The following is a 23352-nucleotide window of genomic DNA, read 5'->3' as shown; positions in this document are numbered from 1 at the left end:
ACACTGCTATGCTGTCTTACTTGGTGACTAAAAATAAATTGATTAAACCAATGACGAACCGGTCAACTTGGAAACAAGCTTGAAATATTTTAAGGAAATGTACTGTGTGAGATCAACCTATAGAAGCGCAAAACACATTGTGAAATTAGTATGTGCAGCATTTGTCATTACGATGCAAGACATGCGCAGCATACCAAGCAAGCTTGGGGACTCATATGAATCTTGTACATGACACACACCTTTTTCATCACACCCAGACGGATGGCTTGCAGTGATACTGGTTGAGCAGCTTCTCTAAACCCTTTCCTAAAAGGCAAGCTGGCAAAATTTCCAATTCAATTTTTCTCCTAATAAAATTCTCCAAAATGTGATCTGTTAGCGCAGGGGTGGCGAACAAGTTTGACACAAAGGGCCGAAATTTTTAACTGTGAGAGTCAAAGAGCCACACCACGCACTGACCTGCTATGACAGACAGACACACACAAACACACACAATTAAAAACATATTATTTCCCATAACACACTCTCCTTACAATACAACAAGTATTGTTGTTGTGTTGATTTCAAGGAAAGTGTCCACCCTCAATACACACAAAAAAATACTAAACATGAAAGCAAAGAGCCACAGTATATAGAAAATATGATGAGGCAAAGAGCCGCATTCTTAACGGCCAAGAGCCGCATGCGGCTCCAGAGCCACGTGTTCGCCACCCCTGTGTTAGCACTCTTAGAAAAGTAGTTCAAACTAAGGATTTTCATCATAAAAAAGAGATACATGTACGAGAGAAGCATTGTTTTTTTTCCCCCTTAGGTTGCACACATGTTTCTAGAATTTAATTTTCAGTAAAACCCATCACATCGAAAAGGAATCATTAAGGAATTTCAATGTTCAGAATAGGGCTACACGATTAACCAAAATCGAATCAATATCGCGATGTGACGTAGTGCGATAGTGAAACCGCAAAAAACTGCATTTTTTTTCAAGGATATGTAGTACCAGTTTGTTATTTGAGTGTTGAGAGTGTTTGGCCAACAAGAATTGTCAAATTTATTTTGACAGCGTCAGCCAATCAGAAGCATGTTTTAATGGCACCAACCATTAAAGACGAGGCAATGTTTGCAAGACGAGTGTGCACAACTTTGATAGGCAGGTGCAAGATGTCCAACAACAACAACACAGTCCAACAACCCTGGCACAAATGGCCACTAAAACAAAAGCCACAGCTTGTTGCTTTAGTGGCTCGTTACATTGAAAATAATTTCATTGATTAAATCAGACTCGGATGAAAGTCAGAACAGCGCAAGGAAAAGCTGATCACCAGCGGGTGGTGCCCTTTTTGTCGCGTCTGTGAATTGACTGAGGCGGCGTCGGACGGGAAAGCTAACAGCTAGCATAACAACTCTTAAGCCACCACTGTTGAAGGTGATTAGTCACCAACACCAGATCCATTACCCATGAAACGGATGACTTGGAGCTCCATTTGCGACTTTTGTATTAATCATCACAAAGACCTTGCAGAAGACGTGGTTACCCGAAGCAAGCGTGTAGCTAGTCATCCTCTCTCTAAATCATTTTCTTACACTGAAAGAATACACCCTCCAATTTTGTTGTACTTTTGTATAATGACAATTAAAATAATTGAACTGCAATTCTGTTTTCATTTGTAAATCAATAGTTATTTTGTTACAGTCGTTCACTCTCAGTCTCTAAGGACATCATCTCGAGGTAGGTTTGTCAATACGTTTACGTTCTCCCCAAAAACAAAACAAGCACAGAAATGCACTTTTCTTGTAAAATCGAAATTGCATCGAAATTGCAATACAGGTCTGAAAAATCGCAATTAGGTTTATTTTCCAAAATCGTGCAGCCCTAGTTTAGAACTCCTGTTTTGTTACGAGCACTGTATTGAGAAGACTAAAAAAGGCTGAAATTGTGTGGATTGCCATCAAAGTCCACAATGGTCTTGATTAAAGATGTCTTTAGATTTCGGAAATGCAACAATATTCATGATTGGCATCTATTGTCATTACCTGTATTTGTTGATAATATGTTAGGCTGAAATTGTGTGGATTGCGATCAAAGTCCACAATGGTCTTGATTAAAGATGTTTTTAGATTTCGGAAATGCAACAATATTCATGATTGGCATCTATTGTCATTACCTGTATTTGTTGATAATATGTTGATTTTTTTTTCTGTGTCTATAGTTCCTTTTGGGATCACTAAATGATGGATCTTCTTTGCTTTAGCCTCTTATACTGCAATGCTATGCATCAAAATAAAGCAACACATCCACATTCAGACTCGCCTTTTTACTGTAGAAAATCAGTTTAATAAGTGTCACTGCTTTAAAAAAATGCAAGTCCTCCAGTCTGATCGCAAAAGAGATTCACGTGATATAATCACGCTTACCTGGGCTAGAAGGCTGCAGTGACTGTTAACTTACAAAGGACCGCTTTCATTTACTACAGAGACATGCAAAAATAAAATTTGTTTCAGCTAACAAAAAAGGGCTTTGAGCAACTGCAAAGGGAAGATAATAAAGAAACTTAAAAGAATGCGTACGGGTGCATATGTTTGGTCAATGTCTAAATGTAAACCTAAGGCAAAAAAATTTCAAATAATATATTAATCAGTATAACAGTAAGCACTTACTTTGTCAGGTGACAAAAAAACTTTTAAAAGTCTCCTCTGTGTGGCTTCATTTTATAATTTTTTATCAACAATGAATACAAGGAGTCGGTTCATAATGTTTAGTAGAAACACTAATATATTTCAACTCCTCTTCCAGCATCAGCTGAAAACCTTCTGATTCCTGTTAAACCTCAATCAGCTGCTTCACAGTCAAGACGACTTTAAACATATCACCTGATGTTTGCTGTGACTTGGGCTTCAGAATGCTGATTACAGTGTGCAAAACGCAGCCAAACCATTGATGATGTACTGGATCAGTTTGGGTATGGAGAGTGTGAAAGAGGGGCCTGGATGGGTCTAATTAAATATATTTGGTTTAATACCACCGCCCAGGAATGTGCAATACTGCCCGTTTGTCACGCCATTTATCTGCAGTCAGTTCATTACTATGATCAATGTGACTGATCACAAAACAAAAAGATTAAAGACTAGACATAAAAAATAAAGTCAATGGGCAGACTTGTCCTTAGGACACAAGACACCCAGAGCACATACAGAAGAATGAGACTATCTGACCTTCATGAAGACAGAAAGAATGTCAAACAGTGAATAAGATATGTGTCTTTCTCTCCCCTCCCTTCTTATTAGCGGGTCTAAAGGTGTGGGAACCAAAACACATAGCCTTTCACACTACACCTGAAGAAATATGGTCAAATGCCAGCAAAGTAATTACATTTGGCCGGTTTTAATTTTAAGGTAATATCGCTAGGAAAAGGAGTCCGGAAGAACAGCTTAGCTCTATTAAATGAACAGGAGCATTCAGTCGAGCAATAGTGACAGTTAGAATCTACTATATATTTAATTTTGTACACCTGAAAAAAATGCACTTCGTGATCTGATTATACATTTGGGAGTAAAAGATGAATAAAACTATCAAACTTAATACACTTAAATAATTAATGTACTTTTGTACTGCCTCAAGATCACCTGCTGGGAAAATGCAGAAAGTAAAATACTGGAAATGCCAGACTCAATGAAATCTGAAGGAGCCAAAATGAAAATAACATTGATGGTACTGCATGAAGTGTTGGATGGGAAACTGTGTGTGTTGGTATTGTTCCCAGTATCGGTGCACTTTCTCACACAGAACAGTCCATTATTTTTTTTCACCCTGTCTTGAGTGAAACTTCATGGTGATGAGGATTGATATAAAAGTGTGTTTCTCTTGACATCCAACACGGCAGTGTTGACCCTTGTAATCACAGCCTTGACTTACCTGCAGTATCCGGTGCCATTACTAAAGGTCTGACATGTAGCGTTGTTGACACATGGGGCTTTGTTATCCACACACTGAAGTGCTGCAAAAGACAAAAGAGAAAAGTTTGAGGAAAGACTTCAATGTCAATAGACCGATGAATTGTTGAATACGTGGAATGTTGGAAAATTTCCCCTGTTGTAATATCAAAAACTTTGGGCGGCAGGGGGGTAGGAATTGTGTTTCGGCAAAATGTGATCTCTGTTTGTGGCTAATGCTTAGAATAAAAAAAGATTTATGTAAATCTGTTTTTTTACACAATAAATACTCTATAGAGGTATCAAACTTTCCGACGATTGTCACTTCAGCAAACCACACACCTAATTCTGAATCTTTTTTTTTCTGCCTTGTTGGCATGTTTATGGTAAAATACTATACGTAGCCATAATACAATACAACTTTTACTTATATCTGTACATTCAAGGAAACTGTGCGGGTCAGATGTATCGACATTTCGTTCTGTATACACGTGTACTAGAATGACAATAAAGTAGATCTGAATCTGAATCTGAATGTCAATAATGTATATCTTTTCAGAGAGTTCCACTTTTTATGTTTTAAGACTTTAAACTGGGGGCAACGGGACAGCCATTCTACGAATGACCTTTTAGCAGTGTCACAGAACAGCCCCTTTTGCCCACATGTTGCTCTTCCTTCTTTTGGCGCAAGATAAAGTAGTGTGATAGTCTTCTTTTTAACACAGTGAGGTTGGCCCCAGATTAGCAAATGGTCACAGGGCTCCCGGATGGGTTAACAGACAGAAATGAGCTTTGAGGAAAGAAAACAAAGCCCGACTATCTCCTTGCCAATAAGATACTCATAGACAGACACACACCGGCCATTGTGTGGGGATTGGGCTACAGTTCAAGTGGTCTTTGCAGACATTGAAGTGGCGCATGCAAACCAAAAAGACATGCAGTGAGCCAGCCTTGATCAATGCAACATGGATTTCAAAAAACAAAGACGGTGCAAGAAGTTTCAAAGTGACTGTAATTCATGAATCATATTTTGCTAACCTAATATTACCCACATTGCCTTGTTTATGAATGAAGAAATGACAACTTTATTCGAACATTAAAATAAAAACAGAACAAAAACAATAACTCAGCAACAATATAATATTACACAACATGTTCGAAAAGGGGTAGTCAGAAGCAAATGCTTATATTCCCTACCGCTTCATCTTCCCTATTAAACACACCAAATATATAACAACAATTGTAATACTATTAATAATAACAGTTATGGTATAAAGACAGCAAGTTAATCATAGTTCTAGACGCACTCGTATCACTCATACCCGATTTTCTTCATCACTGTATTCCGCCATTATTTGTACTTGTTACTTGTAATCTTTTTGAAAAAAACAAGAAACATACTAAAACATACTTTATTTAACGATAAGACAAATACAAGAGTAACAACAGTGGAGCTTCCAGCATGTATAAAAGGGTAGTGGCCCTGCAATCAAATCTCATTCAAAATGTTAAATAAAAAAGCTCTGAATTTCCATTTAGTTTCGAACAACAACTGCTATATAGTTGATTGTACATACTTAAAATCTGGTTGTATTAATCAGAATCGCCATTCAAAAATTATCCAACTGACCTTTAGTTTCTTCATGTATTAATTATATTCTCATGAAATATTTTTAGAGTACAGGAGTTTTGCTATCATCCTTAATTAAAAAAACATAAGTGATTTAATTTTTGGCAAAGCTGAAGCTGGGTCCACTGGTTTTGAGAAAACACCAACAAGTAAGTTGTGTCACAGTGATACAGGAAATAATCAGCCGTGGTGTTACTTCCTGTGTCTGCAATTAATCTTAAATTCAAGGGTCTTTGTGACCAGAAACAGACGTGATAGTCAAGTCAAGTGATATTTATTTGTACAGCCCTAAATCACAAAAAAATCAAAAGGCTCCACATATCACCATTACAACCTCTTCAAATCAGATACCTACATGCCGAGACAGAAAAGCTAAAAAACCCCAACACGAGAAAAAGGAAGAAACCTTGGGATTTCAACTGGTGGATATCAGAACGCTCACATAATCCATTCTGATATGGAGAATAATCCCTACAAAACTCTAATGTAAGACAAATGTCCATTAGACATGGGGACGCCTGTACATTAACCAGTATGAAATTCATAATCCTAGAATGCACACACGCTGCCATGCACTTTCACACGGCTACAGTTTATCAGCAAAGACAGCTGGGAACATTGAGATATATCAGACATGTGGACAGTGGAGAGAACAGTCTGAGTTTGTCCATATTTGACATACATATTAGGATACATAATTGGTGCCAGATTTTAAATGTTTCCACACTCTTTGAACGGGCCAATGCTTCACAGATCCCAAGCGATACAGTATCTAAAATTGGAGTGGGAGGTAAGAAGAGAGAGGGCAAACTAGAAAACGAGAGTTATTGACCGACAGGGGAAGTAATTACGAAAACAACACGCAAAGACTAAACACATCCCTGAGCCCTGGCACACATCCACGCGTCCGAGGACAGGAAGTTGTTCACGCTAAGTGAGGAAGTAAAGTCATTTCCTGGAATTGCTGTACAAGCCGCTCAGATCCAGCGCTGCATGCTGTTGCCATGGAAATGTGCAATAAAATACCCTGAGCTCAGCATGAAAGGAGGGAGATGAGGCTCAAACTAAACACCGTTACCCTGAGGGAAGCCCACACAAACAGCACACTCGAAATTTTTGGTCTTCTGACATCACGTTCGGAACGAAAGCAGTGACTCAAAACCAAGACCTGGCACAATTCGACAATACTTCTCAGACATCATAATGTAGTCTGACTTAAAAATACACTGAAAGTACAACCAGTTACAGAGTGACTTGTTTATGTAACCTAATCGGAAAACAACTGTTTACAAGAGACTAAGCTGTTTATTGACATCCCAGTTGGAAGTATAAGCATAAAATAAACATGATTAAATGCTGTGTATCTAACCAAAGCACAAACCCTAAAATCCACCATCTTCATGCTAACACAAAAGTCATAAAGCTGTCTTTGCAGTCATATGGTACTTTTCCATTACATAGTTCCATTACTTTTCCTTGACAAGGATGGCACTGCATGGTAACCGTGGCTCGACGCCGTTTTTGGCGTCACACAATGTGGCTTCACGTCATCTTCAGGGCGACACAAGAATGGTAAAACAGGAGACGGCTGTTGTTAACCTAACCTCTGAGCTAACAATTGCATGTGTGTCATGGTTAACCAACAAAAACAGATGACCATATTTTCCAGACTATAGGTCGTAGTTTTTTTTTCACTGTGAGGCCATGGGTGGGACTTATACTCCAGTGAGACGTGTATGTGAAATTATTAACACATTAGTTCTTTTTTTTTTTAATTACCGATACACATATTATTTCACAGGTTATTTTCACTCTTAACTGCAAGAGGGGGCTCTAGGCCTATGTTGCGAATTTCAACCTTGCCGTGTTATAGGGAGAGGAAATTTTTCGAAGTGGAAGGATGAAGCGGCTTGTCGGCGACCCCCCCGAGTTATGGGAGGGTGGCGATTTCATTTGATTTAATGCTTTGCAGTTAAGCTGTTAGTTTGGTAAGCAAGCTTTTTATGCTTTCCCAGGCATGCCAATCATTCGTTTGAATTAGAAATGCAACCAAAAGGGAATAGTGTGGCATCATACTATTAAAATGACCCAAATAATAATAGCGCCACAATATAATACCTGTTAACCTCAGCCATTTGATCCCTTGGGAATGTTTCAGCCTTTTTACCATGAGCTTTTAAAAGTGTCAACATGTGCTGGTATAATGCCAAGTCCTTAGCTTGGCCTTGATGCTAGGTCCTTAGCTTGGCCTTCTTGGCCTTGCTTGGCCTTTTGATGCTAGGTCCTTAGCTTGGCCTCTTTGATTTTTGCATTTCGGAGATGGAATATGAGCTTGCTCTGTCCACTCCACGCATCGGCCCGGTATTGCAGTACCTCCGGGAACGGTGCATTCGCAATGATCGCAGCAAGGCTTTAGGGCTAGGACCTTAGCTTGGCCTTTTGGCTGAGAGTAAGTGTCCCGGCTCCTAGGCTTTGTAGCGTATTATGAACTGACCGATAACGGATAATGGATAATGAATAACGAAGATAGATCAATAACCCTTAAAAACCCCAAACCCCCCCCCTGGAATAATGATTGCAATAACCCTTATTAAGAGATAATAAACCTGACAAACACATGGCTGGCTTGTGTTATTATTGCAGCCTCCGTCAGCTCAATCATGATGCGCGTGCAAGTACGTGCATTTCTTAGACACACACGAATACACTCTTTCTTTTATCTTTCTTGGGGTTTGGGTTGGCGTTTGGATTGTACTTGAAACAGACCTATTTTTACTTTACCATTCTTAGGCTACACTAACAAATAGGAACCAAAAACTACCAGGGACAGCAATGAGGACACTCTCTACCCGTGACCCACACCCCCAACATCCCCCCATTCCTGTTACAAAATGTATTCTGCCCTAAAATGTTATGCTAAAAGTAAAGAAAAAGCATGTCGCGAATCAGAACACATACAGGACCCAATCGCGTGACGTTCTCACACAAGCCTTTTATTTTACGGGAAATGGGGAGTCATGCACGTTAGAAAGCCGGTCTGGCGTGGAAGGACAGGAACCCAGAGACCGACGAGACCAATTCCAATTGCCCGAGTTGATATCGGGCAGATGGGGTCGATACCGGACAGGAAGGGACAGACAGGATTGACAACAAATCAGGATATCGATAGCTAACATGAGAAACTAGACGGGAACAAAAACTGGAGAAAATATCAAACGGGACCAAAATAGACGGAAAAAAACTGGAACCCGAAATTAAACAGGACAAAAATAAACGGGAACAATACCGGATATCAAAAGGAAACCAGAACCGAGTCAGGACCCACTTCTTGTGGGGCAGAAGTTCGTTTGCCGGGCTGACAACCGATGCAAGCGAGCGCTGAGCTTTATATAGACAGAAATCCAATCGCAGCTGGCACCCCACGGGCGGGGCCAATTGGGCGCCATGGCAACCATGACAAGATAGGTTCTATGGAAGAAAACGCATAAGGGCTCTTTGAACTTAGTTGGGCATGGTCAACACATACTTAATTGAGAAAATATTCTACTTGCAACTTTTTTAAGGACACCTCAAACGACGCACTCCACATTCTAAAAGCTAATCCCAATCACAGCCAAAATCCATCGTAACATTCCTACTCCACCTCACCCTGTAACAATATTGGCACAGTATTGTTAATTTTGTATCATTTAAAATAGATTTCCCGCAATAAAATTCAACACAATAAAAATATGGAAGTTGACTTTATTAAAGCTGCACGTATGAATATTGGAGTCGAATTATCACTATTGTCAAAGAACTAAGTGAACTAGAATATAGGCAGGCTGATGTGTGACAAAAACAATCTACAGTCACAAAATACTGGCCCATCAAGTAATATTTCGGTTTACCCAGTGTCACGGAATTAGATTACAATAACTTCAATTCAATGAGGAAAGAGGATTTAAGAGAGTGGCTTGGAGTATTAATGGAACAGATTCAACCCGTAAATCAAGGAAACCCCCTCCCCCTGTACGCAGAGAATCAAGATTCTCGCATAAGTGAGGGTGTGACCTAATTAGACCTAATTAGGTGCTTGACAGTCCACTTGTATTTGTAATTAAGCAGAGGAGTTGAGGGAGCATGTTTGGTGGGAAATTGCTGATTTCTGTGTGCGTCTGTGTGTTTGAGGTACAAGAAAAAAGAAGAAAAACAAAAGAAAAATCCAAAAGACTGCATTTGTGAGAACAGACCTAACTTCTGGGACTTTCCCTCCCCTCACTCACGTCTACATTTTTTTGTCTGGTCTAAAGCTGTTCTTTTAGACGAGGATGAATTAATCCAGACGTTGTGTTTTTTTTATTATGATTTCAACAATGACTAAGTGTAAAACCAGATGTCACAGAATCTACCTTTTTTCCAAAGCAAGTTCGTGGTACCACTTGTACTTAGTGCACCCTGGATGTCTGTATCCGGGCTTAGCAGCCTATTTGACTGAGGAATGCAGCCTGCGTTAATTCCCTCTTAATTTTCTAACCCAGTGAACAGGGCAGACACCACGCTTTGTGTCATTTCCTCAACATTTACAGCCATAGACCCTACCTCCAGTAGTCCTTGTTCCAAATTTTGACTGGCACTTATTTAATATTGAAGGATTAAATCCACTGAGAGCTATTTGGTTAAGCAGGCACATTGATGGCACAATTACTAAAATTGCAAACTGCTGCAGGAATTCCAGAAGCAGAGCCCTGCATATCCAATTGGGGTTCCTAGGGCAATGGGGGTCGCAAGTCATAGCTTGAGAGTGCATTAGGGAAAACACCTCCATATGGGAACAGAAATGCTTAAAGGGCATGCATGGTTGGTAGAACTAAAGTGAATTACAATTTTCATTCTTGAACATGAAACTATTGTTAAGTCCATTTTTTTAGTATTGTAAATGGGTATTTGGAGGGATAAACACAAACATTCTCCACAAGGGTTTCCTGTACTAAAAGACTTTGATAAGCCGTGAGTTTTGCTACTAATTAGCTGCATGTGCAACTCTTAAAATAGCTAAAAGGGCCAAAGAGAAGTAGTGTAATGGCAAGTGCATTGAAATGTCTAACTAGTAGATGCTACATCCATCACAACAGCTAAATGGCAGTGAGAAGTACAGTAAATAATGCAAGTGCTGTGAGTTGCTCAACATATTGCTTTGTTTGGTTGATGCACATCACAAACAAAGCAACATTTCACACCAAACACACGACCGTATGGAAGGATACATTTAATTTTTTTGTTAGTTATTTTTTTTTTACATAAAATTCTTGCTAATTTACGTGGCAAAAAATAACCTTAAAGATTTCAGACTATAGCTCTGTAAAAATTGAGAAAAAAACAAAGTGGTGCAGCAAGGCGAGGGTAACCAATGTAGGTCAGGACAGAGGTTAAGCTGTTTTTTTTCCGCTGCCATTTACCAACAAATGCTCCATTTTGGGTACCTGCCGTTTTTTTGCCAAAGTGTTATACATTTTGGCATTTCTCAGAAACAAACAAAAAAGACAGCAAACACACACACCGACATGCACACAATCAGAACAATCTGTTTACCTGACTTGTTAACCTGACTGCCCATTTTGCACATCTGGTTAGCTACTCCTCTTGCACTATGGTAAAATACTATACGTAGCCATAATACAATACAACTTTTACTTATATCTGTACATTCGAGGAAACTGTGCGGGTCAGATGTATCGACATTTCGTTCTGTATACACGTGTACTAGAATGACAATAAAGTAGATCTGAATCTGAATCTGAAGGTGACATGTTTTACATTAAAAAAATCTTTTTTTGCGGATACAGAAAACTTATTTCTGACTTCTATATATTTTACATCTCTTTTCCGTCATCAAATTACTGTACATGTAAAGAAAGTGTTAAAACCAACTGGCTACTTGCCACACAATGCTTTTTTTGTCGTTGTGTCGGTTCCAGAAGAAAAAGGAAAATGCATTCCGCACCATGCTGTGGGGCAAGTGTTGACTTTAGACATTTGGGAAAGCAACATAAAGACATCAACCATTTGAGTCAGCAAATGCCTTCACTATAGCCACCCCTAAAATATCTATCTAGTATCTACCTGTCCTGTAAGTGTTTTCTTATCAGTTTATGTAATGTGCGCTTATACAAATTTGACAACATCGGTACATTGAAAGATAAAGCTTTTGCCTCCACTACGCAGAGCCCAGAACACCAATTAGGAAAATCTCTGCATTGGATAATGCCTGATTACGCAGAGTTTCAGATCAAGATATTGCATATTATTGTCTAATTGTGGAAAATTATAATTATGTAATGCAAAATAAGCATCCCGTTTTAAGGTTAATTTGTAACTGTAGTGTAATAGTGAAATTATGACTTCTTGTGTGGGTGCATGCATGGTTTGTGTGTGTGCGATCGAAAGAGTGCGAAAGGGGGCTGGGGAGGTGGTGGAATGTCAAACAGCAACAACATTCCACTGCTCCTCCTTGCACTGCCTGCAGCACTTTCACATTGTCTTTTCTCCTTTTGTGTGATTTCCAGTCAATGAGCATTCACGGTAGTGATGCATGTATCCAAATGGAGAAAAAACAAAACTATGCTCTTTGTACTCATTAAGGTGCTTTTGCCATGGTGGGTTGCTGTATAATTAGCACTTAAAGGGATTACAAGAAAAAAACGTTTTCAATTAGACACAGAACATGTAGTGTCCCTCCCCACAATAATGCAGATATGTTACACATTATTCCACGCCCCATGGATCTTGAAAAATTAATTCTCAAAGTTGACAGTTTGACCTCATATCCCTTAGAGCTGTGACATCACCAGATGACAACAAGGACTCAAAACGATGGCGGTTCCCACTGAAAAACAGACGGCAATTGTAATATTCAGCGAATGCATAGCCCTCATTTTTGCTTGGAGTAATTGAAACTTTGGTTACCATGTCTCTGGGGGACTTCTGCCTGTTTTGCGTACTTTGATCGTTAAAAGGTCTGTGGGGTAAGTTCACCTGCCGTCGTGTACAGCGTGCGTTCCTTTTTTGCCTTTGCCTAATTTTAGGTGTGTGATTGTGATTTTTCTATTTGTGTTTTTCGCCGTGTGTTTTGAAATTAATGTAATATTCTCCTTTAGCAGCCAGGCTCCTGAAGGCTTCCAGTTTTGTTTGGTCCAGGTTAGCACCGCTAGGAGTCAGCTAGCTGCCTAGCCTGCCGTGCTCCTTGTGTTTTCACCCACTGGGTTCATGTTTGTTGCCATCATTTGTTGTTGTTGTTGGCTCTCGGTTATCCTGGATGCTTACTGCATGTTTTCGGTCCGCCAGCCTCCCGTTTTTTTCCGCCAATCGGTCCCAGTTGCCCCTCTATAGTATACAGCTAGCCTGCCGTGTCTCGGATGGTTTAGCCCCTATTAGCTCTCTGTATGTAATTACCAGTTCACCCCATTTTGGCTGCTCACCATTTGTATTACCATTCCTGCACCCACCTGCAACACAACACCAAGGCATTCACCACTAAAACTACCAAAACTTTGCTTAAAACTCTTGAAACCTTTTTGACTAACATGTAACTGGCTTGCAAGGGTGCTGGTGTTTATAAAAGGATGCCAAAGACAAGAAAGACGGTCTTCAAAATGCATTATCTCGTAAAATAATTGGAATATTCCAGTGACATTTATACACACAAAATATCCTTGTTATATTTTTGTGAAAATAATAAATATACATATATAATATCTCATCTCATCTCATCTCATTAGCCGTACCGCTTATCCTCATTAGGGTCGCGGGGGGGCTGGAGCCCATCCCAGCCATCTTCGGGCAGTGGGCAGGGGACACCCTGAACTGGTTGCCAGCCAATTGCAGGGCACACGGGGACAGACAACTCATTCACACCTAGGGACAATTTGGACCGGCCAATTCACCTGAAATGCATGTTTTTGGAATGTGGGAGGACACCGGAGTGCCCGGAGGAAACCCACGCAAGCACGGGGAGAACATACAAACTCCGCACAGAAAGTCTGGAGCTGGATTTGAACCCACGACAGGTTCCCATGACATGAACTGTGCCGCACAAGCGCTAACCACTGCGCCGCCGTGCTGCCCACATATATAATATATAATAATATATATATATATATATATATATATATATATATATATATATATATATATATATTGGGCGGCATTAGCTCGTCTTGGGATTAAGAGATCGCAGGTTCGATTCCCGCCTCCTCCGTGTTATATGACGAAGTGTCCTTGGGCAAGACCCTGAATCCCTAATGCTCCCAATAAGGAGGTAGGCGCCTTGCATGGCCGCTATTGGTGTGTGAGTGTGTGTGTGTGAATGGGTAAGTGTGAAGCACATTGTAAAGCGCTTTGGGAGGTCTTCATTGGCTTGAAAAGCGCTATATAAATGTAGACCATTTACCATTTACCATATGGTTGGTTGGAAACTCTCAACCGCTATGGGTTGAAGGGGCCCCACTTGCTGTGGTTTGTAAGTACTGCCTGGTGGTGCCACTCCTTTTCCAGGCCAACAAATGTTTCCACCCAGTCTACAGATGTAAAAAAGCTTGCATAGTATTTTGTTAAAACCTTAAAAAAATTTCGGTTCCTGTATTTTGCAACATTACTGCGATTTGGGCCAGAAATGATTATCAATCGATTCATCTCTGTTCAATCATTGCTCATATACGAAAGTATATCATAAAACCTTGCGTAGTAAAGCACACCTATAAGTATTGTATGCATTCCAATCTTAAAATGGTCTGCCATTATAAGTAACACATTCAACGTTTTTACGTCCTTTATAAAAAATCTTCTAAAATATTACTGTGGGGTTTGCGCACATCCTCAGTAGTGCTATGGAGCTCACATAGAGTTGACTGACAATATCCAACGTGGTCTGTATATTTAACACAGTTAAATTTTAATGTTGACATCGAAACTCTAGACTGGTGACATGGACTAATAAAAGATATTGTTACTGAAGGTGCATAACATTCCCCATCTTTATAATGTCAGATATTTTTGAAGCTCTGTCAATCTTAAGTATTGGTCCCGCCTTTGGATGATTAAGGCCAAAAATGAATTTATTTATTTTTTTAACTAAGAATTGACAATTCCCGCCCCTGTTTTTTTCCATGGAAACCATTCCGTAATCGTTGATGTCAAAACAATTGTTTTCACCGTATGAAACATGGCAATTGATCATAAATGATTACACATAGTAAAAGGTACTACATATTTACATCACTGTGGCGTAGTTCATTTTTCGATCCAGCTCCTATACAATGCTACAGCTGGGATCTTACTTTCATTCATTAAGGTTGCAACCCTCCAATATTTTGATATTTTCATAACCATCACGTTTTTAAAATGTTGTAAATACATATATATTATGTAAAAACCATGAACTATTTTCTCACATTTTTGTATGTTTTAGAATCTGGGTAGCCTTCTAATGATGCATCTACATTGTCAAAATGTAAGCAAGTAAACCTTTACAAGTACACTATTTTATATACGTAGAAATATTTCCCATTGTTGTTGACTCACTTGTCACATCCTGTACTGGTCGTCTGATCGACACAAATTGGAAGTAAAAGAGTAATTTCTACTCCTTACTATGGAAACGTTCATTTCAGATTCTTATTGTATTTTAGACTATTAGTTCTATATGGTCCGTTTTACCACAGAAAAGAAATGGTGGTATTTCAAATAAAAGCAAATAGTTGCTTATGAAAATCATACAAGGCATCAAAGTCATGAGTCTTTGGAAAAAACAGTAGGTTACTTTTTGCTTGGCTGCTTTTTGTGCTTTGCTATCTTCTTTAACTAGTACTTGCTCCTTTATAAAGATTACCAATAGGTGTTTTAATCATGGCGTAGAACCCGCTGTTATAGCACAATGCGTGTAGAATTTTTGCCAAGTTCAAGAAAATTTGTATTTTTAACAAAAATTGATTAGAAGAAGCCTTATTACCATTGGAAATACGTGACATTTTTTTTTTTCAATTTACCCCAGTTCATTATATGTATTGGCATTCCGCTTTACTGTTTGCATGGATTAAAACTTAGCCAACAGCAGTTTTTCTTCAGCAGCTAGAGAGTGAGACCACTCTTTCCTCCTCTGATGACAGGGCATTAATCGTTGCAGCAATTTCATGCTCGTGAACAAAGCAAGCTTTGTCAAAAACTCTTACCATTTTTCTCACATTGGTATATCTTGTAAACAATGAATCAATATTTAAGTTGTTAGAAATGGTGTTAACTGTGCCAAAATGATTCTAGTTTAATGTGTACTTTGACACAACTCAGATTAAATGCTAAGGAAAACTTGAATGAATTGTTAGTTTGCATCAAACATGAATCAACTGTTGGACATTAAAGTCCAGGATGAAACAAGATTGAAGTCTAAGTTTGACAGACAAAAGTAGGGTATTAAAACTCTCAAGACAACACAAAGAGTGGTTTGGATCAACATCAGATTATCACCTGCCAACAGTTTAACTGATCAACATATGTGAGAATAAGTGCCTAATGTAGTCCTATTGGGGAAAAAAATCACATGTAAATCATTACAGCAGAGTGAAAATGAACCACAAATGGAAAGTGAGAGTATCTGAATATTGAATTATTTTTAATATGGTATGTACGTTTATGGGAACATGGTCTAAGGAGTTAAGCTAATACTTTACCGTAGTAAATATCTACATTAACAGTGGCCTGAGTACAATTTGTGATTTTGTCACCCCAAGTTCAGTGACACAGCTTGTCACTGAACTTGGTTAGCCAGTAAAGAGTTCCTTTGCTATATGCGGCCCGACTTTGGCGCCCTCTGTGCAGTTGCATATTTTTTCTATTAATTAGTTCTGTGCATTTTTTTGTACATCGTGGAAGTCTGGTGTCACTTTAAGAGTGTTAGTACACTCAAACCAATCGGAGACCTGCCATCTTTTACTGATTGGAACGATCCAAATGCTTACATTACTAATAAATAAATGAATTACAAGTCTCGTTTGCAAGCAATCCTGATAGCGGGGCAGGCATGAGTGACACCATGATGAAAATAGTTGTTGTTTCCTCATTAATCTTTTGAAATAAATGAGAGGATAATTTCTTTCACAGCAACCACCAAATTCAACAAAGTACTGAGCTTGTTTGCTCTAGTTCCAAAATTGGGCTGCATTACAGCGTCCCGTCTGTCAACAAGGTGTGCAGTATGTGGCTTTCCAAAAGCATCAAATTTTGTTACAAATAGTCTCTATACTACAAACCCCACAGTGCTTTGCGGCATTAAAAACATTTCGGATCAAAGAAACTGCCTGTGCACAGTAATTCGATCAATTAAACAGATTCTTGTTCCGACTTCACAGAACTTAATTAATATGGACAATTATGGAACAGATTAACCTCGAAAAATCGAGGGAGTAGCCTACTGTATTTCAGATTTGTGCCGGTTAAAAGGGTCATGTCAATAAGAAATGTTACAGTTGGATTTACACTTTATTAGACCAAAATGCAAGGTCAATGAATTAAAAAAACACACCTATTGCACAACCACTTATATAATAAGAGCAATTACTGGAAACTCAATTTCCAAAACCCCCTTTTTTTTTCTTTATCGTTTCTATGCTTTTTGTCAAAATGCTTGTTTCAAAAAGTTTTGTAGATAATATACCTCCATTTTAATTTCTTCACGAAATGAGTAGCGTGTGCATCAACAACACCTCTGTTGGTCGCAAATAATGCCTTAAAACATGAATTCATAACAAGCAATGATCACTTATCACATTCCAATTCAACAACCAAATAAGTAATTAGTCTTGCATGAGACTTCATTCTATGCATAGGCATTCACAGGTAAACATGTACAACTGTTTGTTTTGCAGAAACAGGCCAAGGGAGAATGACTATGGTGACACTGTTCAAGTATGCATTATGTACAACTTTTTAAAGTTTGTCAAAAGTATTAATACTTAATAGTTACTTATATTGCAACACATACCAAACTAAGTGAAAGGCATAGTGGTGTAACTTTATCATTACAGCTGAAGAACTTAAAGTAAGAAGTTTGTGTGATCCATCTTGTGTTTCTTGATGTTATTACTGGTTTAATTGTTAGCCTAACGGCATGACTGACTGAGCCAAAAGTATTTGCAGAAAATGGGACTCCTCAATATTATCTAAAAGCATTCAACCTTTGCATCATTTGCACGTTTTCTATCTTTGCTATCATTACAATAAATGAAATATGAGTTAGGTAAATGTAGAAAAATGTGCAGTATTTTACAGTCACATATGCATGTATTAACTACTATTATACAGTACAATTTGATATGTAGCCTACAATTCAGTTGTATTTAACTTTGAAGAACAGTGAAAATACTCTTAATCGTTTAAAAATGTTAGGTTTCAAACATTCGGAGAGAGGTGATGTGAAATTTTGGAGTGAATTGAAATATTTTTTGATGTTGTTTATTTAATAATGTTCATTACATTAACTTGGATAAAATGTATTGGAATTGTCTTTTTTTGCTCTGACTTGTGCATAAACCTTTTATGTACTACACAAACCAAAAATCTTTTCTGTTAGTTTGTGTTTCTTTGTCATGATATCCTTTTGTAAATTGAAATGACACACTTTTCCACAAATTTCATTTTTTCCGCTAAATCAGGAGGAAAGTGAAATGGGCTGTTGCATTTAATGACCTCTTAAAAGGTGAGTAAATTCTCAATGGACATTTTTACATAGCACACCTTTGCTTGTTTTATCATGTTAAAAGTAAGAAACGATGTGAATATCTTAAAGGTTGTCCGTTAAATATTTAAATGTAAAGAAAATGTGACAAAAGTAGCTCACTAGTCTGACTTTGGAGGGAAGACGAAAAGTACGAGGTGCGTGCAGGGCGCACAGTGATGCGTGAGGGAAAAGCGCAAAGGTGGAGGTAAAATGATGATAAATGAAGACTTGAACTCTGCTGCAAATAAACAGACTTACCTCGTGAGAGGTCAAAAAAAGCTAGGAAGAAAATGAGCGCCGTTCCCGAGGAGAAACCGGGTATCCTCTCCATGTTTTTGGTTGTAAAATCCACATAAGGTCGCGCGAGCCCAAAGACTGAACTGCTTGGTTGCCTTGCCTCCCCGGACGGTGACTTCTCAACCCGAAAAAAAAGTCCGACTAAACTTTGAATTGAAACGTTCGTAAAGAGCGGAAATAAAATAAAAACTCGGCTTTGGTAAGTTAACACATTTAGTTGGTTCTAAAGATTTAAACGGGATAGCTTTTAAACGTCGCTGTTTGTACGAAAATTGTTAGGGTGCCGCGTCGCACCTCTCTACCTCTCCTTGCCCGTCAACGAATGGAAACGCCAAAGTGGTTATCCTTCCGCCTTTCAAGTCAGAGTGGATCTATTTGAACCTCTAACGATGTATTATTTAAAGTGACTTAATGAGTCATTCCCCTTATGTTCACTTGGAATTTCTTGAAAATATCAATTATAACGAATGAATCGAATTCTATGTTGAGGGTAGCGTGAAAACAATTTTGGTGGAAAGTTTTTCCTCTCGGTGTGTCGCCGCAGCGGAGGAATTTTCATTTTCTCATTTTTGTACTTGGCGGATGACTTCAGATTAACCCGTTCGTCGATTTCACCCAAAAAAGACTTTTACACGATATCAAATATTTTGCAGTTCAACTGCTTTGTCTGGGTTTCAGTTTTAAATAGTGCTTTTGTCAGCATTTTTTTCACATGTTGTTTTGCGACTGGGGGTCAATAAACAAAATTACAATTTTACCAATGATGTGCCAGTCTACTTCTGCCTCAAAGTTCTGAGCTCTTCGTTTTAGACGGAAAGTGTGTATTATTTTGCGCCTCACGGTGTAAATAAAACATCATTCAATAAAAAACACATAATTTAAACAATAAGCAAAAACACAAGAACTATCAAGCAAACGTACCTTTTACAAAATACTCGTAGGTCGAGAAATTTGCATTTATTCTACATAACATGAAACTAGCCATTTTGCTGCTACGGGCACCCAAAAACGTCACAAATACCTGAGAATAGAAGTTAGAAGAAAAGCGATGCTTTTTGGTAACTTTGAGTCTCAGTAGTTTGAAATCTTTCTTGTGCTTTTTAGCACTCGTTTTAAGTCGCCCTACACCAAGGGTCTCAAGTCAAGTCAGGTTTATTTGTATAGCCCTTAATCACAAAGAGTCTCAAAGGGCTGCACAGACCACAGATTATTGCAAACCACAGACTATTACTACACTATCCCCTGTTCTAAAACCTACATGAGGGCAGGGAAAAACTCAAAAACCTCAACGTGAGGGAAATGAAGAATCCTTGAGAAGGGACATCTTCCACGGCGGCGCAGTGGTTAGCGCGTGTGCAGCACAGTTCTGAGGTCATGAGATCGAGCCTCCTGTGTGGAGTTTGCATGTTCTCCCCGTGCTTGCGTGGGTTTCCTCCGGACATTCAGGTTTCCTCCCACATCCCAAAAACATGTTAACAGGGTAATTGGCCGGTCAAAATTGTCCCTAGGTGTGAATGAGCGAGAGCAATGTCTGTCTGTGTTTGCCCTGCGATTGGCTGGCAACCAGTTCAGGGTGTCCCCTGCCCATTGCCCCCTGCCCACTGCCCGAAGATAGCTGGGATGGGCTCCGGCACCCCCGTGATCCTACTGAGGATAAGCGGTGCAGATAATGGATGGCTTGATTGATATATATATATATATATATATATATATATATATATATATATATATATATATATATATATATATATATATATATATATATATATATATATATTAATAATAATAATAATAATGCATTTTATTTAAAAGCGCCTTTCAGGCCACCCAAGGACACTGTACAAACAATGAAAGAAAAAAATACAATTTAAAAAGTTGTAAACGAAATAATAAATAAAAACAAGACATATCCCCATCTCATCTCATTAGCTGCACCGCTTATCCTCAGTAGGGTCGCGGGGGTGCTGGAGCCCATCCCAGCAATCATCAGGCAGTGGGCAGGGGACACCCTGAACTGGTTGCCAGTCAATCGCAGGGCACACAGGGACAGACAACTCACTCGCACATTCACACCTAGGGACAATTTGGACCAGCCAATCCACCTGAAATGCATGTCTTTGGAATGTGGGAGGAAACCGGAGTGCCCGGAGGAAACCCACGCAATCACGGGGAGGACATACAAACTCCGCACAGGATATATATATGTAGTATTTGAACACACGCTATTTTGCTATTTCTACCACTTAGAAATCATGGAGGGGTCTAAAATCTAGGTGCATGTCCACTGTGAGAGAGATCAATTAGAAAGAAAAATCCAGAAATCACAATGTATGAATTTTTAACAATTTATTTGTGTGATATATCTGCAAATAAGTATTCAAACACCTGAGAAAATAAATGTTGATATTTGGTATAATAGCCTTTGTTTGCTGTTACTCAGGTCAAACGTTTCTTGGAATCTTTCACCAGGTTTGCACACACTGCAGAAGGGATCTTGGCCCACTCCTCCACACAGATCTTCTCTAGATCAGTCAGGTTATACTTTTTAGTACATATGTGTATATATACATATACACGTACATACTAAAATGGCTCAAATCAATAGTGATACTTTGAATCAGTTCTTTCACAATTCTACAAAAATGTTGCTATATGCCATGAAGGATTTTGACTGGCGGATAGTCCATGTTGTACCAAACTTCTCAGTTTATAAGGGTCCCCAGAAAAATGGCGAAATAATTTCCTCAAGTTTGGCCCACTTTAATATATTTAAGAAATAATGTAATTGTTGCCTGTCAATTTATGTTCTGCGATTGGTTTGTAACCAGCCATGGTCCAATACCCCACTTCTTTTACCAATCTCTAAAAATCTTTGGATCTTGGTTGATGAATCAGGGAAAGTCCATACTATAATCCAATATTGGACTGCCCCCTTTATGTCAAATTTGGAACTCAAATTCGACCTTCATCGGTATTGACTTGATATTATGGCTTTGCTCTCTTTTTGTCTGATTTTTAAAATTACAAAAAAATCAGTCAGCCCACTGAAGTGCTCGGGTATGCATTCACATTCACTGCATCTATTTAAAGGGTTATTAACACCCACAAATGTATTATCCTGGAATCAGAAAGAATAATCCAGGTGTAAATCTACAGTTCATAATAGAAAAGCACCCACATACACTCAAACAAACACCCATAAAGATTGCCTCTCCCCCAGTGTCAGGCTGCCAAATGTTTGTCTTTGCACCCCGTCAGGGAAACACTTGGTGGGCCTCCTGCTGCTCTGTCCTCCGTTCAACCCAGATCAAACCCAACAGGTCTAAGAGGAGTAAATTGATCTTGCCAGACAGATGCTTATATAAATTCTCAAAGGACATATGCAACCACGGAAAAATATATATGCAAACATGTTGCTGACAGTGTAAGTGATGTATTTATTTAGATATTAACGGTTAACACTGATTTGGGAGGTCTTCATTGACTTGAAAAGCGCTATATATGTCATGACTGCCAAAATGAAGATACCTGGGGCATTTGTTTGGCGCGCGAAAGCGCGCTCTCTGATTGGCTGGCACTCTCCTCTTAAACTGTCATCGCCCAGAGAGGAGTGTCAGACCGTACTTGTGTCTCTCTGTGTTTTTTGCCAGATTCCAGTACCAAAGACCTCTCCTGTTTGATTCCTGCCTGCCTTCGGTTTCGACCTGTTTCTGTCCCACGTTTACGACCTGCTCTCCTGCCCTGGCCATCGACCTGCCCGCTAAGCCGTATCGATTCTGCCTAACTGTCACGGAACTGCCATTCCGTCCAACGCTGCTAGCGACCGACAACCAAAAAAAACAAAGCTCTGTCAGCTCAATCCAATAAAGATTCCTTTAAAACGAACGCAATTGGGTCCGAGATTCCATTCTAGGTCGTGACAATATAAATGCAGACCATTTACCATTTACCATTAGTCTCCAGTGAAAGCCATAAGTGATGCAATGTGTATTGTCCGATGAGACACTCAAAATTTCGGAACAAATTTGTTTTTCCTCTGGGATTTAGGTTTTACTTTCAGTATTGCCACACATCCGGCTCATCTGAAAAGAGTGTGATAACGCTTTACATTGAAGAACAACAGCGGCCGGATGATGAAAGTGCTGTATCTAAGTCAGATCAGGAGGCTTCTCCTTCTGCAGATAACCATGGAAACAAAATCTGTTTCAAGAAGAGGAGCTACCTCAAACCCAAATAACAGCCTGGAGAGGGGTGGGCGCCACCAGGCTGTACTTGCCCAAGACACACCCCAGGGAGTGGTGCCCCTACAACCCAAGTGGTTATGGGATTTGTGAACTGTGTGTAAAATGTGAAGGCCCTGGTACCAAATGCAGTGGACCTTTGATGTTTGGAGATGCCAACTTGTCTGCAGTGCTACTTTCTTTATGGTGTCACTCTAGATGTGGCCTTGGAACTGATGGTCTGAGAAAGAGCGTGGGTTCGCCTCATGAATGTTAAACTCTATTTGATAACCACCCTCTGAATAAAAACATCCTAAGGGAATTGTTACAATTTGTAGGTAGACCCAAATGCAGGGTAGCAAGCGGCTAAAAAGGATGGTATTTAATGGCAAAATGAGGAACAAAGTTGAATAAAATGGAATAACATAGTCTTTATTGTCATTTATATCAACGTTGTGAACAAACTAAACCTGCAAGAGATGATGTGGAAATGACAATGGAAGCAAAAGACAATGACACGGTCACCAAAGGAC

The 23352-nt window shown here is 39.1% G+C and overlaps 1 protein-coding gene and 1 pseudogene across 1 annotated transcript in view; one reads left to right on the top strand and one right to left on the bottom strand.

Moving 5' to 3' along the window:
• The window catches only part of notch2 (notch receptor 2), a 47597-nt gene extending 28696 nt beyond the window's left edge, over positions 1-18901 (bottom strand). The window contains exons 1-2 of the mRNA XM_088348949.1: positions 18561-18901; positions 3911-3992 (exon numbers count right to left, since the gene is read on the bottom strand). Of these exons, the coding sequence (XP_088205075.1) occupies positions 3911-3992; positions 18561-18633 (155 nt within the window). The 5' untranslated portion in view covers positions 18634-18901. The remainder of the gene's footprint in view (positions 1-3910; positions 3993-18560) is intronic.
• LOC148355460 (U2 spliceosomal RNA) lies at positions 7793-7952 on the top strand (annotated as a pseudogene).
• Positions 18902-23352: the final 4451 nt, after the last annotated feature.

This window comes from Urocampus carinirostris, chromosome 12, assembly GCF_059441175.1.
Source record: "Urocampus carinirostris isolate Australia breed hairy pipefish chromosome 12, RoL_Ucar_1.0, whole genome shotgun sequence".
NCBI classification, from domain to species: Eukaryota; Metazoa; Chordata; class Actinopteri; order Syngnathiformes; family Syngnathidae; genus Urocampus; species Urocampus carinirostris.
Note: the sequence above shows the minus strand (reverse complement) of the source record. Positions and strands in the feature narration are given on the sequence as shown.